Genomic DNA, 12,318 nt, shown 5'->3' with positions numbered 1-12,318 from the left:
TGCATATACATTATTTTTGCATCTTTATATGTAATTTATTGCCGGTCTTCTTTCTTGTTACATCTATTCATCTCTTCTGTCCTGCAAATGTTCTGCGAATTCTTGTGCTTCCTCCGGACCCGAGAACAGTCTATTTTGCTCTCCAGGTATAAATAATTTAAGTACGGCTGGATGTCTTAACATGAATTTGTAACCTTTTTTCCATAAAATCGTTTTTGCTGTATTAAATTCCTTCCTCTTCTTTAAGAGTTCAAAACTTGTGTCTGGAAAAAAAAAAAAAAATTTTTTTGTCCCTTGTATTCCAATGGCTTATTATCTTCTCTAACTTTATTCCTTACCCGCTCCAGTATATTTTCTCTTGTCATATATCTTAGATTTTTACTAAGATGGATCTTTGTTTTTGATGTGTCTGTGGTTTTGGAACTAGTGCCCTGTGTGCCCTTTCTATTTCCATTTCTTTATGCAATTCTGTTGTTCCCGAAACCTTCATGATCCATAATTTTCCAAAATATCAATTTTCTGAGATAACAACTTTTGTGCCTCTTTAATTTTTTGTCACTTTCTTCCAATTTTTCTCTTAAATTATTTACTTCCAATTCTACAGCAGTTTCCCACTCCTCCACATTCTCTACTCTTTTCCCTATTTCTGTCATGACCTGTTCTAAACTTTGCATTTTATCTTTTGCTCTTTTCATTTTTCTTTTAATTGCACTAAATTCTAATGATAACCATTCTTTTAATTATCTCATTTGTTCTTCAAAAAAGTCTTTATCTATATTCTGTCCTTCTATTTCCCTGTGAAGATCTTGGTCGTCTTCCTCTTCTTCTGTGTCTGTACCTGTGTTTGTGTCTTCTTCTCTTCTTTGTATCTGTGTCTCTTCTGTTTTTCCTGATTAATTACTTCTATGTCTTTGTCGGGCCTCCTCTTGCTGGGCCTCTTGCTGTTGGTCCTCCTTTCGCGGGCTGTCTATCGGGCCTCCTGCTGTTGATCCTCTTGTTGTCGGTCACCCTGTTGTTCTCCCTCGTCCGGCTCCTCACCGTTATTTTTATCCACCAGCTGAGCACCCTGGTGCCAGGCATCCCTCAGCTGGTCACGCTGTAACTGCCTGCTCCTCGGTTGAGCCCCCCTCCCGCCGGTCTCGCGCATGTGCAGTCGCACACTTTTGTTTGGCTTCGAGAGCCATTTTTGGAGTCCACCGGTCGGGAGGTTGCGACTTCGCAGGGCACTCACCAACCTCGTAGATTGGCTGCTCTTCACTACCACAGCTCCCTGCTCCCGCATGCGGGTAAGGCCTTCTTCTTTCTTCTCCGGTGATTTTTCTTTTTTTTCCTGTTGTTCTTACTTTCTCTTTCTTGGGTGCCATCTTCTTGTTCTTCTCTGTTACTTTATCTTCTATTTCTTGAGTTTTATATTCGTTGAGCTCTGTCTTTTCCAAACTTTTTTTCTGGAGAGGGCTGGTTCAACCCAACCAGCCACTACTCCATCACATGACTCCCTTCAGAAGTACCAATATTAAAGCATTTGCTTAAGGTATGGAATGGAATGCATACGGAAAGAGGAATTCAAAATGATCAAATACCAAAGATGTTGTTCAAACAAAATTTGATATTTGGTAGAGAAGGAAATAATTTTTTAGGTCCCTTTTTTATGACTTGAACAAATGAAAGAGAAATATGAACTATCAACTTAAAATATATTTAAAAAGGAAATTAGATGCGAGTTTAAGACTGCCGGAACAGAGTCGATTGGAATATTACAGATACATTTATTGAGAAATTTATTACATTTTTATATATATATATTAAATTACAAGATATTAAGGGGGGGAAAAAACTATATAAATCAAAACAAAGATGGGAAAAATACCTAAATATACAAATTCAATGTTTGGTCAAGATTGTGCCAAGTGAGTGTAAGAAATACAATTAATGTTAGATATCAAATGGTACAGTAAAACCTTTTACATCAATTGTATTATGCTCCATATAAATTAAAAGAATTAAACTCAAATTATTCTGAGAAATGTTTTAGATGTAATAAGGAATTAGGGACCTTTGTACACTCAATTTGGTCCTGTGATAAAGTTGAAAGATTTGAGTATATCATAGGACAAATTTTGAAGATAAAAATACAAATGGATCTGACAATATTTTCACTAGGGAATACAGAAGAAGATGTGAAATTGAAGTTGGCTAAATATCAAGAAATCTTTTTAACATAACAATAGTGGTAGCAAAAAAATGTGTAGCAGTGACGTAGAAAAGCGGAAATTTTATAAGGATGGACAGATGGAACACTGAAATACAAACTTGTATACCATTAGAAAAAAGTACTTTTAATTTAAAAAATCAGATTGGGAATTTTTATAAGATTTGGGAACCATATATGGAATTTATTGATTTAAAAACCCATCCACATCACCCACTCCTCTCAATCAATAATCAGGAAATACAATAGTTAAATCAAGAGAATATGATTATCATATAGTCCAGGTGTTTTCTATTTTCTTTTCCTCCTTGGGGGAGGGGGGTTTCGGGGGAAAAATATAATTTTGTTTGTATTGTCTTGAATAATAATGTATTATCTATATGTAATTGAATAGTTGTTTGGTATTGATACAAATAATAAATTTTTTTTTAAATGAAATGGCATGGGAGTAACAACCTGAATCTCACTGTGGACAAGACAAAGGGGATGATTGTGGACTCCAGGATTACCAGAGATGTCCATCCTCCACTATAAATTAATAGCTCAGTAGTGAAGAAATGGAGAGCACCAAGTTCCTCTGAGTTCACTTAAGAAGTGACCTATCTTAGGCACATAACATCTCCTTCTTTGCCAGGAAAGTGCAACAGTGTCTGCACTTCCTTAGAAGACTGAGGCAGGCAAGGCTACCAGCCACAAATCTGTTGACTTTCTACAAGAGTTCTATTGAGAGCATCCTGGCTGGCTGCATCACCATGTGGGGAGGTCTCTGTAAAGCATTGGATCGGAGATCAATCCACAGGACCGTAAAAGCGATTGAGAGGATCACCTGGGACTCCTTTCTCCTCACCCCACCCTGCACCCATCAACATGATTTACTAAGATTGTTGTTTAGAGGGCTCGCAAAATCAGGGAGGACCCCTACCAGCTTGCACGCATCTTCCAGTAACTGCCAGATCCACCAGGCTGAGGAACAATAGCTTCTTCTCATGGCTGTAGGACTGTTGAACTGCTAAAACAACTCTCTGTGACTACTATTTATTAATAATATTTATTTTTAACCTGTTTATACAAGACATCATACATAGGTTCTGTGTGTTTGCAGTGCTTTTCTACCGTGGACCGAAAAATGCTATTTTGTCAAGTTGTACAGCTGCAATTGGATAATAAATCAACTGGAACTTGAACTTTTCTACTTGGTGTATCTTGTGTATCTGTTTGGTTACAGCAAGTAAGAATTTCTGTGCATCTGTACATGGTGCTTGTGTACCTGACAATAAACTTGTTCTCATTTCCTACCTCTTCACCACACTGGGATTACCTCTGACAAGTTGACAAAACAAGCTCTTTGAATTTGCCTTGAAATGTAGATTCTTGTAGGTACCATTTTAAAATTCTATTTTCTGCTCTCTTTCAGTCTGTTGGTGAAACTACCTGAGGTGGGAAATCGTCTTATGAAAGTAAAGGCTTGCATCGATAAGTAAGTTATTATTGGCAATCGTTTTTTTTTGTATGTGCTTCCACCAGCACCCTCCAGGAGCAGAGTGAATGCTTGAGGCTGATGGAGAATGGATAGATTACTTTCCCTGGTCAAAATGTTTTAATAATGAAGAAACAACACTGCATTTTGCTCTAGTACAATTTTTTTGTTGAAGCAGCATTGTCTACAAATTGATGTTAAAAATTATTTGCCAAAAACTTTTAGTTTTGCTTCTTATAAGGGGAAAGGGCTGGGAATGATGAAATACTCCTTTTAAATTATTAAATCACGCATCTGATTATGATATTCAGACAGCATCTTTTACAGCCTTTGATCATTTCTTCTGCTGAAATGGACTAAGAAAGCAGTTCTTTTTAAATTGCAGGAATTCACCAAATGGAAAAGGGTAAGTTTTTTTTTAAAACTAGCCTGTGCATAGCAAATATTTTTTTGGCGTTAACTGTGTTTACTTACTGATGAATTTGTAATAAATGATAGTGGTTGCTCCACTTTGAAGTAATCAAAGCTATCCCGCACTGAAACGGGTTCTTGGCCCACAAATCTGTGCCAATCATCAAGCATCAATTTGCAGTAAAACTCATTTTATTCTCTCCACATTCTCATCAGTTCCCTCCCACCACACAAAAATAAACTGCTCATCTACACACCAGAGAAATTATGTCAGATTAACCCACCATGTTTTGGGGATATGAGAAGAAACCGGATCTCTCTTGGGGGAGAAATCCTGCAGAACACAGTGTGACAGATTATGTTATATTTTATATCGCATATAGATATGTTTTAATTGTGGCAGATTTTTAGTGTAGGTCATATTACAAGCACTTCGAAACAGATCTCATTTAAATTGCCAGAGCTCTGCTCAAGCCAGACAATTCAGGCTCCGAGTGCCTTTGCAAAAACTTTGAAGAATGCCTATAAGAGCGAGTAGGTGTTAATTGGACATGCTGTGGAGTAATGGATTGTTTTGGAAAGCAACAGATGAACGGACTCAGAAGATGGGTCCGATGCTGCAGTCTGTATGAGTGCAGTTGGCTGTTCTAAGAGGGTCATGTGGTTTTCTCAGAGAGAGAGAATTCAGTTCAGCAGCAGCAGCTGGGACTGGAACAGGACAAGCAGGAAAGCTTGTGGTAAAACCCCATTTTGAAGACTGGTTGTGAGTTCTTACTTCAGCCTGGTCAAAGCCCTTGTGGTCCATACAAGAGGAGATGGCTGGCTGTGCAGGTACACAATCCTTTATCTGGACATCTAAAATCCAGAAAGCTCCAAAATCCGCCAAGTGGGGGCCGGCAGTCGGGGGAGGTGGCCGAGGGACCGGTGGCCGGAGGAGACTGCCAGGCGGCCAAGAGACTGGCGGTCAGGGGACCACAGTCGGGCGACTGGAAGGGGGTGGGGGTGGATACGGCAGCACAATTTGGGTGGGCTTTCCGAAATCCAAAATTTGGAGCACACTGTCCCCCAAGGGTTCCGGATAAAGGATTGTGTACCTGTATAATATTTCATTTGAAATAAGGGAAACAGGAAAGGAACTCTATGGCGACCTGAAAGAAAGAGCTTATCATCTGGAAAACCCTGATGAGGCAAGTTTCTTCAGCAAGACACTGACTTGGCTGATCAGCAGGAATCAGTTTGTGCAACAAATCTCTTTCTGAAAACTGCCAAGAACCTTCCTGAGTAGTAACCATTTATCTTTTAAACACCAAAGCCTGGTGAAATTCATAAATGTTAAATTCTGTACACAGTATAAGAATTGCCTGATACCAGTGAACTTGAGTGAGAAGTGAGATTGGACTGTGAGTCAAAGAACTTTTCTGAACTTATACACATTACATACACATGCACTTAAAATTAGAAGGGTTAAGTTGATAGTAATAAGTTTGATCCTGTTTTCATGTTTAAGGATAATTAAAAGCAACTTTTAAGTAACCATTTGTCTTGGTGAATTTCTATTGCTGGGTTTTGGGGTCCTCTGGGCTCGTAACAACGGACAGTGTCAGATGTCAAGATTGGACTGGGGTTTCTGGTGCTGTGAGACAGTGGCTTCATTAGCTGTTGGAGCTCCACTGTGCTGCCTGAGTTCATGTAGTATTTTTGGGGAGAATGTCTTTGAATTGTAATTATACTTTTTATTAGATAATTATTGCCAACAACATTACTTATGTCAATATTTCACTTGCCAGCTGTCGCAAATTCAATATTCTTGGCACATTTGAGAAGGCAATGAACATGATGGAATCCAAATTTGGGGGCTTGTGCGTTGATTTCAGACATTTGGTAAGATCGTGACTTGGCTTTGCACCAGTAGGTGATAGCTTTTTGTCGTTGCTTTCTTGTTTAATGAAGATCCCACATTTTATTCCAATTCTATTTTTCCAAATGCAGCAACTTAAGGAGCAGAAGTCTGGTATTGGAGGCAAAGGAAGTAATGAGGTAATGAAAACTTTGTTGGAGATTTTTTTTTTTTACCCTATTGGTTCTCAGATCCTGAAGTTAGCACCACATTTAGTCGTGCCCAAAACATTAAGGTTATCAGCTATTTAAAAAATATATATATAAAGACCAGATTTTAATTTAATTTAGACATACATACATGCTGTATGTCTAAATTTTAAAAAAAGCACGGTAACAGGCCTTTCAGCCCACAAGCCCGTGCTGCTCAAACACACCCAAATGACCTACAACCCCTGTACATTTTGAAGGGTGGGAGGAAACCGGAGCACCCGGGGAAAACCCACGGAGACACGTACAAACTCCTTACAGACAGTGCCGGATTCGAACCTACATCGCTGGCACTGTAACAACGATGTGCTAACCTTGCCACTCCCATATGCTGAATAAGATACAGATATGACTGCAGAGGAAGCGAAAATAAGAATTCAAATTTGGAAATAAGAGAAGGAATTCAAACAATGTTGGAAACATCCAAACAGAGCAGAAAATCTAGGTCAGGCTATGTCTGTCAAGCAAGAGCACTCGTCCATTGATGATTTGGCTGTTGAAATTCTTTTGAAGATGAAGAGGGAGTTGACACTGAGAACGTTGACTGACTTGTGTACTCCTGACAGGTTGTGCCCACCTGTTGCAGGATGTCAGCCTCTTCTGGTTTTGTTACTGACTTGGGGAAGTTGTGGGTTTCACCATTGTTGCCTAGGGGTGCTTTGGCTTTGATAGTATTGTATATGCTGCTGTATAGGGCGATCTGAAACTTAAAATTTTCATACTAAAATCGGGGTCATCCTATACACTGGGTTTAAATTTCTTCCCTTGATGACGAAGTGTCAACACCACCACAGTCTTTCTGTCAACTCTGACACAATCTCGCGCACACCATGTTAGTTATTTACTAAGCCTCAGTGCTCGTCCACAGGGTCCATCCACCTGGTCCAACTGCTGTTGGCTCTGTACAGACTTTAAACAGCTGTTACAGGAGTGTTTTATTTGAAAATATCCAAATAAAATTTAAACCTTTAAATGATAATTTGTTATTAAAAATTGTGATTGTCTTTTAACAGCAGTAAGTGATCAGCGGTAAGTGCCAGATTTTTTTTTGCGTGCTGTTTTGGTGGGGGGGGGGGTCATCTCATTCAAAGGGTATCGCTCAAAACCAACATTTTAGGTGGAAATTCCAGGGTTGTCCTGTACAACGGCATATACAGTATATAGAATAGCAGGGAAGACTCACTTTGTAAACAAGCAGGTTGTTCAATTTGTCAGGTTTCTGGGACATGAATGGAGTTGCTTTGTTTCATACCAGTAAATTTTTATAATCTTGATGAAACATTCCACATGTATCTTCTGCTTTTTAAAAAAAAACAAATTGGTACAATTTTTGTCCGAAATTTTGTAACTGATTTATATTGACCATGAGCTGCAATTGCTGTGCCTTCTGTTAATGTTCTCTCTCTTTTTTCCATCCCCCCCACCACCCTTTTATGCAACCATCACCCCTTCTCGATACTTGCAGGCTTCACTTGTTGTAACTGAGGAGCTCCATCTTATTAGCTTTGAGACTGAGCTGATTTATCAAGATCTCCATCTCAAACTTGAGGTAGGTTTTCTACTTGTCCACCATCGAGACAGTGAAATGTTGCCTCCATCCTTCCAGGAGGAGGAAAGGTTATGTTGCTGTGATAGGCTTAGATCTGGCATCTTGAAGATGGGGTCTCTACATTGACTCAGTGGGCCAGCAGCATTAGCTGAAACATACACCACCACAATTTATAATGTCATACCTAGCATATCCCTTACTCCATGATTACAATTGAGCTGAGGAATCAACCCTGGTTCAAAGTGCATGCTGGGGGCAGCGGAATGTGCACCTAAATGTGAGGCAGTAACCTATAGTAAAGCTGCAACTGTTATGGTTTATGAGATCTAAAATCAGTCAGAGATTCTTCAAGAAGTTTTAACTTTTATTTGCAAACAAAGGCTGAGGCAATCAAAAGAACCAGTTACTTGACTGCCTGCCGAACACAGTACGCAGGCTCTTTTTATATTCCTGACTTAATTACATTTCTGCAATTAATCATTCATAACCATATCTTTCAGCAGTATGTCATTCTTGACTTACTACAATTATTTTCTACCTATCATGTTTTGATTCATGGAGTTCAATCATATCCTGCCACCTGCTACCTTATCTTTGACATTCTTAATATCCTGCCACTGTTATCTTCTATTCATTTACTGTGTAGTAAATACATAATGGATTATTACTTTTGTGACATATAAAATTCTTCAGGGTTTAGACAGATGAGACACAGGTAGGTTGTTTCCAATGCTGGGGAAAACCAGAACCAGGGGGGGTCACAGTTTAAGGATAAGGAGGAAGTTTTTTTAGGACTGAGATGAGGAAAAATTTCTTCTCTCAGATGGTGGTGGATCTGTGGAATTCTTTGCCACAGGAAGTAGTTAAGACTAGGTTAGATTTGGCCCTTGTGGCTAAGGGGATCAAGGGGTATGGGGAGAGGGCAGGAACCGGGTACTGATTAGCCATGATCATATTGAATGACGGTGTAGGCTTGAAGGGCTGAATGGCCTACTCCTGCACCTATGTTACTTTGTAGCAGAGTGTATAGAATGTTACATAGTAAATTGTTTTTTTTCTTTGGCTTGGCTTCGCGGACGAAGATTTATGGAGGGGGTAAAAAGTCCACATCAGCTGCAGGCTCGTTTGTGGCTGACAAGTCCGATGTGGGACAGGCAGACACGATTGCAGCGGTTGCAAGGGAAAATTGGTTGGTTGGGGTTAGGTGTTGGGTTTTTCCTCCTTTGCCTTTTGTCAGTGAGGTGGGCTCTGCGGTCTTCTTCAAAGGAGGTTGCTGCCCGCCAAACTGTGAGGCGCCAAGATGCACGGTTTGAGGCGTTATCAGCCCACTGGTGGTGGTCAATGTGGCAGGCACCAAGAGATTTCTTTAGGCAGTCCTTGTACCTTTTCTTTGGTGCACCTCTGTCACGGTGGCCAGTGGAGAGCTCGCCATATAACAGGATCTTGGGAAGGCGATGTAAATTGTTACATAGTAATAGATTAATGAATACATAATAGCTAGGACATAGTTCATGTGCTTTATTCCATACAACACATTGCAATGTGTACTTAACAGTGAAAATGGCATGAAATAGAGTTGAGTGATTCTCCAGTTAATGGATTGGATCACAGCTGTGCAGTCCTGCTGCATTTGCATGTATCTGGTGGTGTTAAGTAAAGGAGGCCCAGTGAACATCCTCGTCCATCTTGGCATTCCTTCCGAGACCTTCACTATCACTGAAGCCATTCTTCATTTTTTTCAATCTTGCCCTTGCACACTCAGGGCAATTAACCCACTGACTGCACAGTTTTGGAACGACGTCGGAAACTCACGCAGTTGCAGAAAATTTCACAAACCGTGCCAGTCAGTATCAAACTGGACTCTGGTTCTATGAGGCAGTGACTTGACTAATTGCACTACTTGAATTGTGGCACTTTGTACTATTTGTTTGTTTGAATGCCATTTTTACCTGGTTGATGTTTGTGGGAGTTTGCCCTGCAAAAATTTGGCTACTGTGTTTCATTCATTGGTGACTCCAAAACTGTGAATTTTAAAATGTTTTGGGATGTTCCAAAGATGTGAAAAGAACTGCATAAATGCAACTTATTTTCCTTTCATTGTTAAATAATTATTTTTTTTCCCTCTGTAATTACACTGTCTCTCTTGCGTTTGACAGACTTGTACTTTACCAGTTGTTATCATCTCAAATGCTAGCCAGTTCCTTAGTGGCTGGGCTTCAGTGGTTTGGTATAACATGCTCTGCAATGATCTTCAGGTAAGGGTCTTTAAGGATTGCTCTCAATCAACTTGAGTGGTCCACAGTCTTTTTCTACACTACTGTTGCAAGGGATGTTGAAATCACTCTCTATGATAACAAATGGTAACAGCAACTTAAAAGCAGATGTGCTGTCTGCTGAGTGCACTTTGAATGTGATGTTTTATGTGCTTAGATTTTTTAAATATATGCTACAGGAGGCTATTCAACCCATTTCAATTCCCCATCCCATTTCCTTCCTGACACGTCTGGCCATGGTCTCATGCACTGCCAGACTGAGACCACCCACAAATTGGAGGAACAGCATCTTCCAACGAGGCACCCTGCCACTGTGTGTTATGTCTGGTTGTGTGTCTGCATGTTTTGTACCAAGGACTGGAGAATGGTTTAGTCAGGTTATACTTTTACAATAAACTTGACAACACGATGGCATTAATATCGGCTTCTCTGGTTTTTGATTAAAGACCCTCCTTTACTTCTTCCCTGTCGCCTTCTCCCAGTTCTGTCTCTCCCTTTTCCCTTTCTCCTTTCACACAGACAAAATCAATTCTCATCTCTCCCCTTATTTTATCCAAATAACACCTTTTGTTGGTCTGGACTCCTGCCCCAGTTAGAGCTGTCTCTACTCTGAGATTTCCTGCCTCTTCCTTATTCTGGTTATTCTTTGCCTATTCCTTGACGAAGGTCACAAGCCTGAAACATCAGTAATATATCTTTGTCTCCCATGGACACTGCAAGACCGGCTGAGTTCCTGCAGCATTTCAATGTGTTTTTACTACAATCAAGTGTCTGCAGGCTCCTGTGTTTCACTAAGCTATTACTGGCTACTCATTTCCCAGCAATTGGTTCTTTCTCACATCAGCTATATTTTTCCCTCCCACCCTGATATTCCTGCCACCCAACTGCACCAGGGGGGATTGGTCAGAGCTAATTAACTTACCTGCATGTGTCTTTGGGACCTGGGAGGAAAACGGAGCACTTGGGAGAAACCCACACAGTCACAGAAAGGACGTGCAAGTTCCACATAGTGGTCAGGATTGAACATGAGTGACTGGAGCTGTGTGGCAAAAGCACGACCTGCTGCTTCACTATGCTTCTCTATGCACAAATAAGCCATATGTTGGCTGCCTTAGTAGATACCAGATCATTTGTTCCCTAGAGGAAGTTACTGAGGTAAGCCCCAGAGGTTCTGGGAGGTGATCTAAATCTCTGGTATTCAAAACAAGGGCAATGAACCTGTGGCTAAATCAGTATAAGTGGTGTGATTTACTGGCCATTACAGAAACGGGGGGGGGGGGTGCGGTGGGGAGGTGGGGGAGATGATAGGGAAGTAAATATCCAAGGGTATCGGGTAAATCAGAAGGGAAGTCAGATTGGGCTCAGTTCAGGATGAGATCAGGGCTGATAGCGAGGGATGATACAAGTCGTCAAGAGCAGAGAGCTGGATTCATCTGAGTAGAGTGTAGGAATAAGAAGGGAAAAGTAAATCATCTGTGCGAGTCATCCACAGGCCAGCAGATCAGAACATTACAGTGATGCAGGCAGTAAACCTGATGCATGTAAGAATGGGGCTACTGTTGTCATGAGTGACTTAAATTTCACATAGATTGGTTGAGACAGCCTTGAGGAGGACCTCGCAGAATGCATATGGGATGACTTTCTTGAACAGCATGTTACTGGACTTACCAGGGAACCTGCTGTCTCAGATCTGACCCTGTGCATTGTAGTTAGAAATCCTCTTGGAAAGAGTGATCACATAGTGACTGAATTTACAACACAAATTAGGGGAGGGGGTGGGCAGTACCAGGGTGTGATAGTTCAGCCAGTGTATTATGCCAAAATCATGTTTACAACAGAATGAGGGAAGACTTGGCTAGTATAGATTGGAAACACAGGCTATTATTGGGGGCCATTTGAGGAACACAAAAGCTGCAGATGCTAGAAACTTGTGAACAAAGAATTGCAGGAGGAACTCAGTGGGTCAGGCAGGTAGAAATGATCTTTCAAAGTTTTGGGTTGGGACCATTCATCAAGACTGAGGTGAAATGAGGGGGAAAAGAATCTAGGGGATTGACCCAGAGGTGATTGAGTGAAGGACAAAAAGTGTGGGAGGTAGGTAGAGTGAGAAACCATGAGGAAGGGGGTGGAAATAGAAAAGAGAGAGTGAGGAAAAACAAAAGTACAGGGGTGGGTAAAGAAGAGATGGAAAGGGTGCAGTCATTGTCCATGCCGTTAGGTTTGAGGCTGTCCAGGAGGAATATTGTGTTGTTCCTCACGTTTACGTGTGGCCTCACTGACAGTGGATGAGACG

At 40.7% G+C, this 12,318-nt stretch overlaps 1 protein-coding gene across 6 annotated transcripts in view; it reads left to right on the top strand.

Annotated features, from left to right (window-relative positions):
* The window catches only part of LOC138747308 (signal transducer and activator of transcription 3.1-like), a 91,463-nt gene that overhangs the window by 62,522 nt on the left and 16,623 nt on the right, over positions 1-12,318 (top strand). For 4 of the 6 annotated variants that reach the window (XM_069906409.1, XM_069906407.1, XM_069906404.1 and 1 more), the window contains 6 exons: positions 3,624-3,686; positions 4,072-4,092; positions 5,885-5,978; positions 6,087-6,134; positions 7,669-7,752; positions 9,909-10,007. In XM_069906409.1, the coding sequence (XP_069762510.1) occupies positions 3,624-3,686; positions 4,072-4,092; positions 5,885-5,978; positions 6,087-6,134; positions 7,669-7,752; positions 9,909-10,007 (409 nt within the window). The remainder of the gene's footprint in view (positions 1-3,623; positions 3,687-4,071; positions 4,093-5,884; positions 5,979-6,086; positions 6,135-7,668; positions 7,753-9,908; positions 10,008-12,318) is intronic. The other 2 variants (XM_069906408.1, XM_069906406.1) reach the window with 1 other exon arrangement.

This window comes from Narcine bancroftii, chromosome 12, assembly GCF_036971445.1.
Source record: "Narcine bancroftii isolate sNarBan1 chromosome 12, sNarBan1.hap1, whole genome shotgun sequence".
Classification (NCBI taxonomy): domain Eukaryota; kingdom Metazoa; phylum Chordata; class Chondrichthyes; order Torpediniformes; family Narcinidae; genus Narcine; species Narcine bancroftii.
This window is presented reverse-complemented; position numbering and strand designations above follow the sequence as displayed.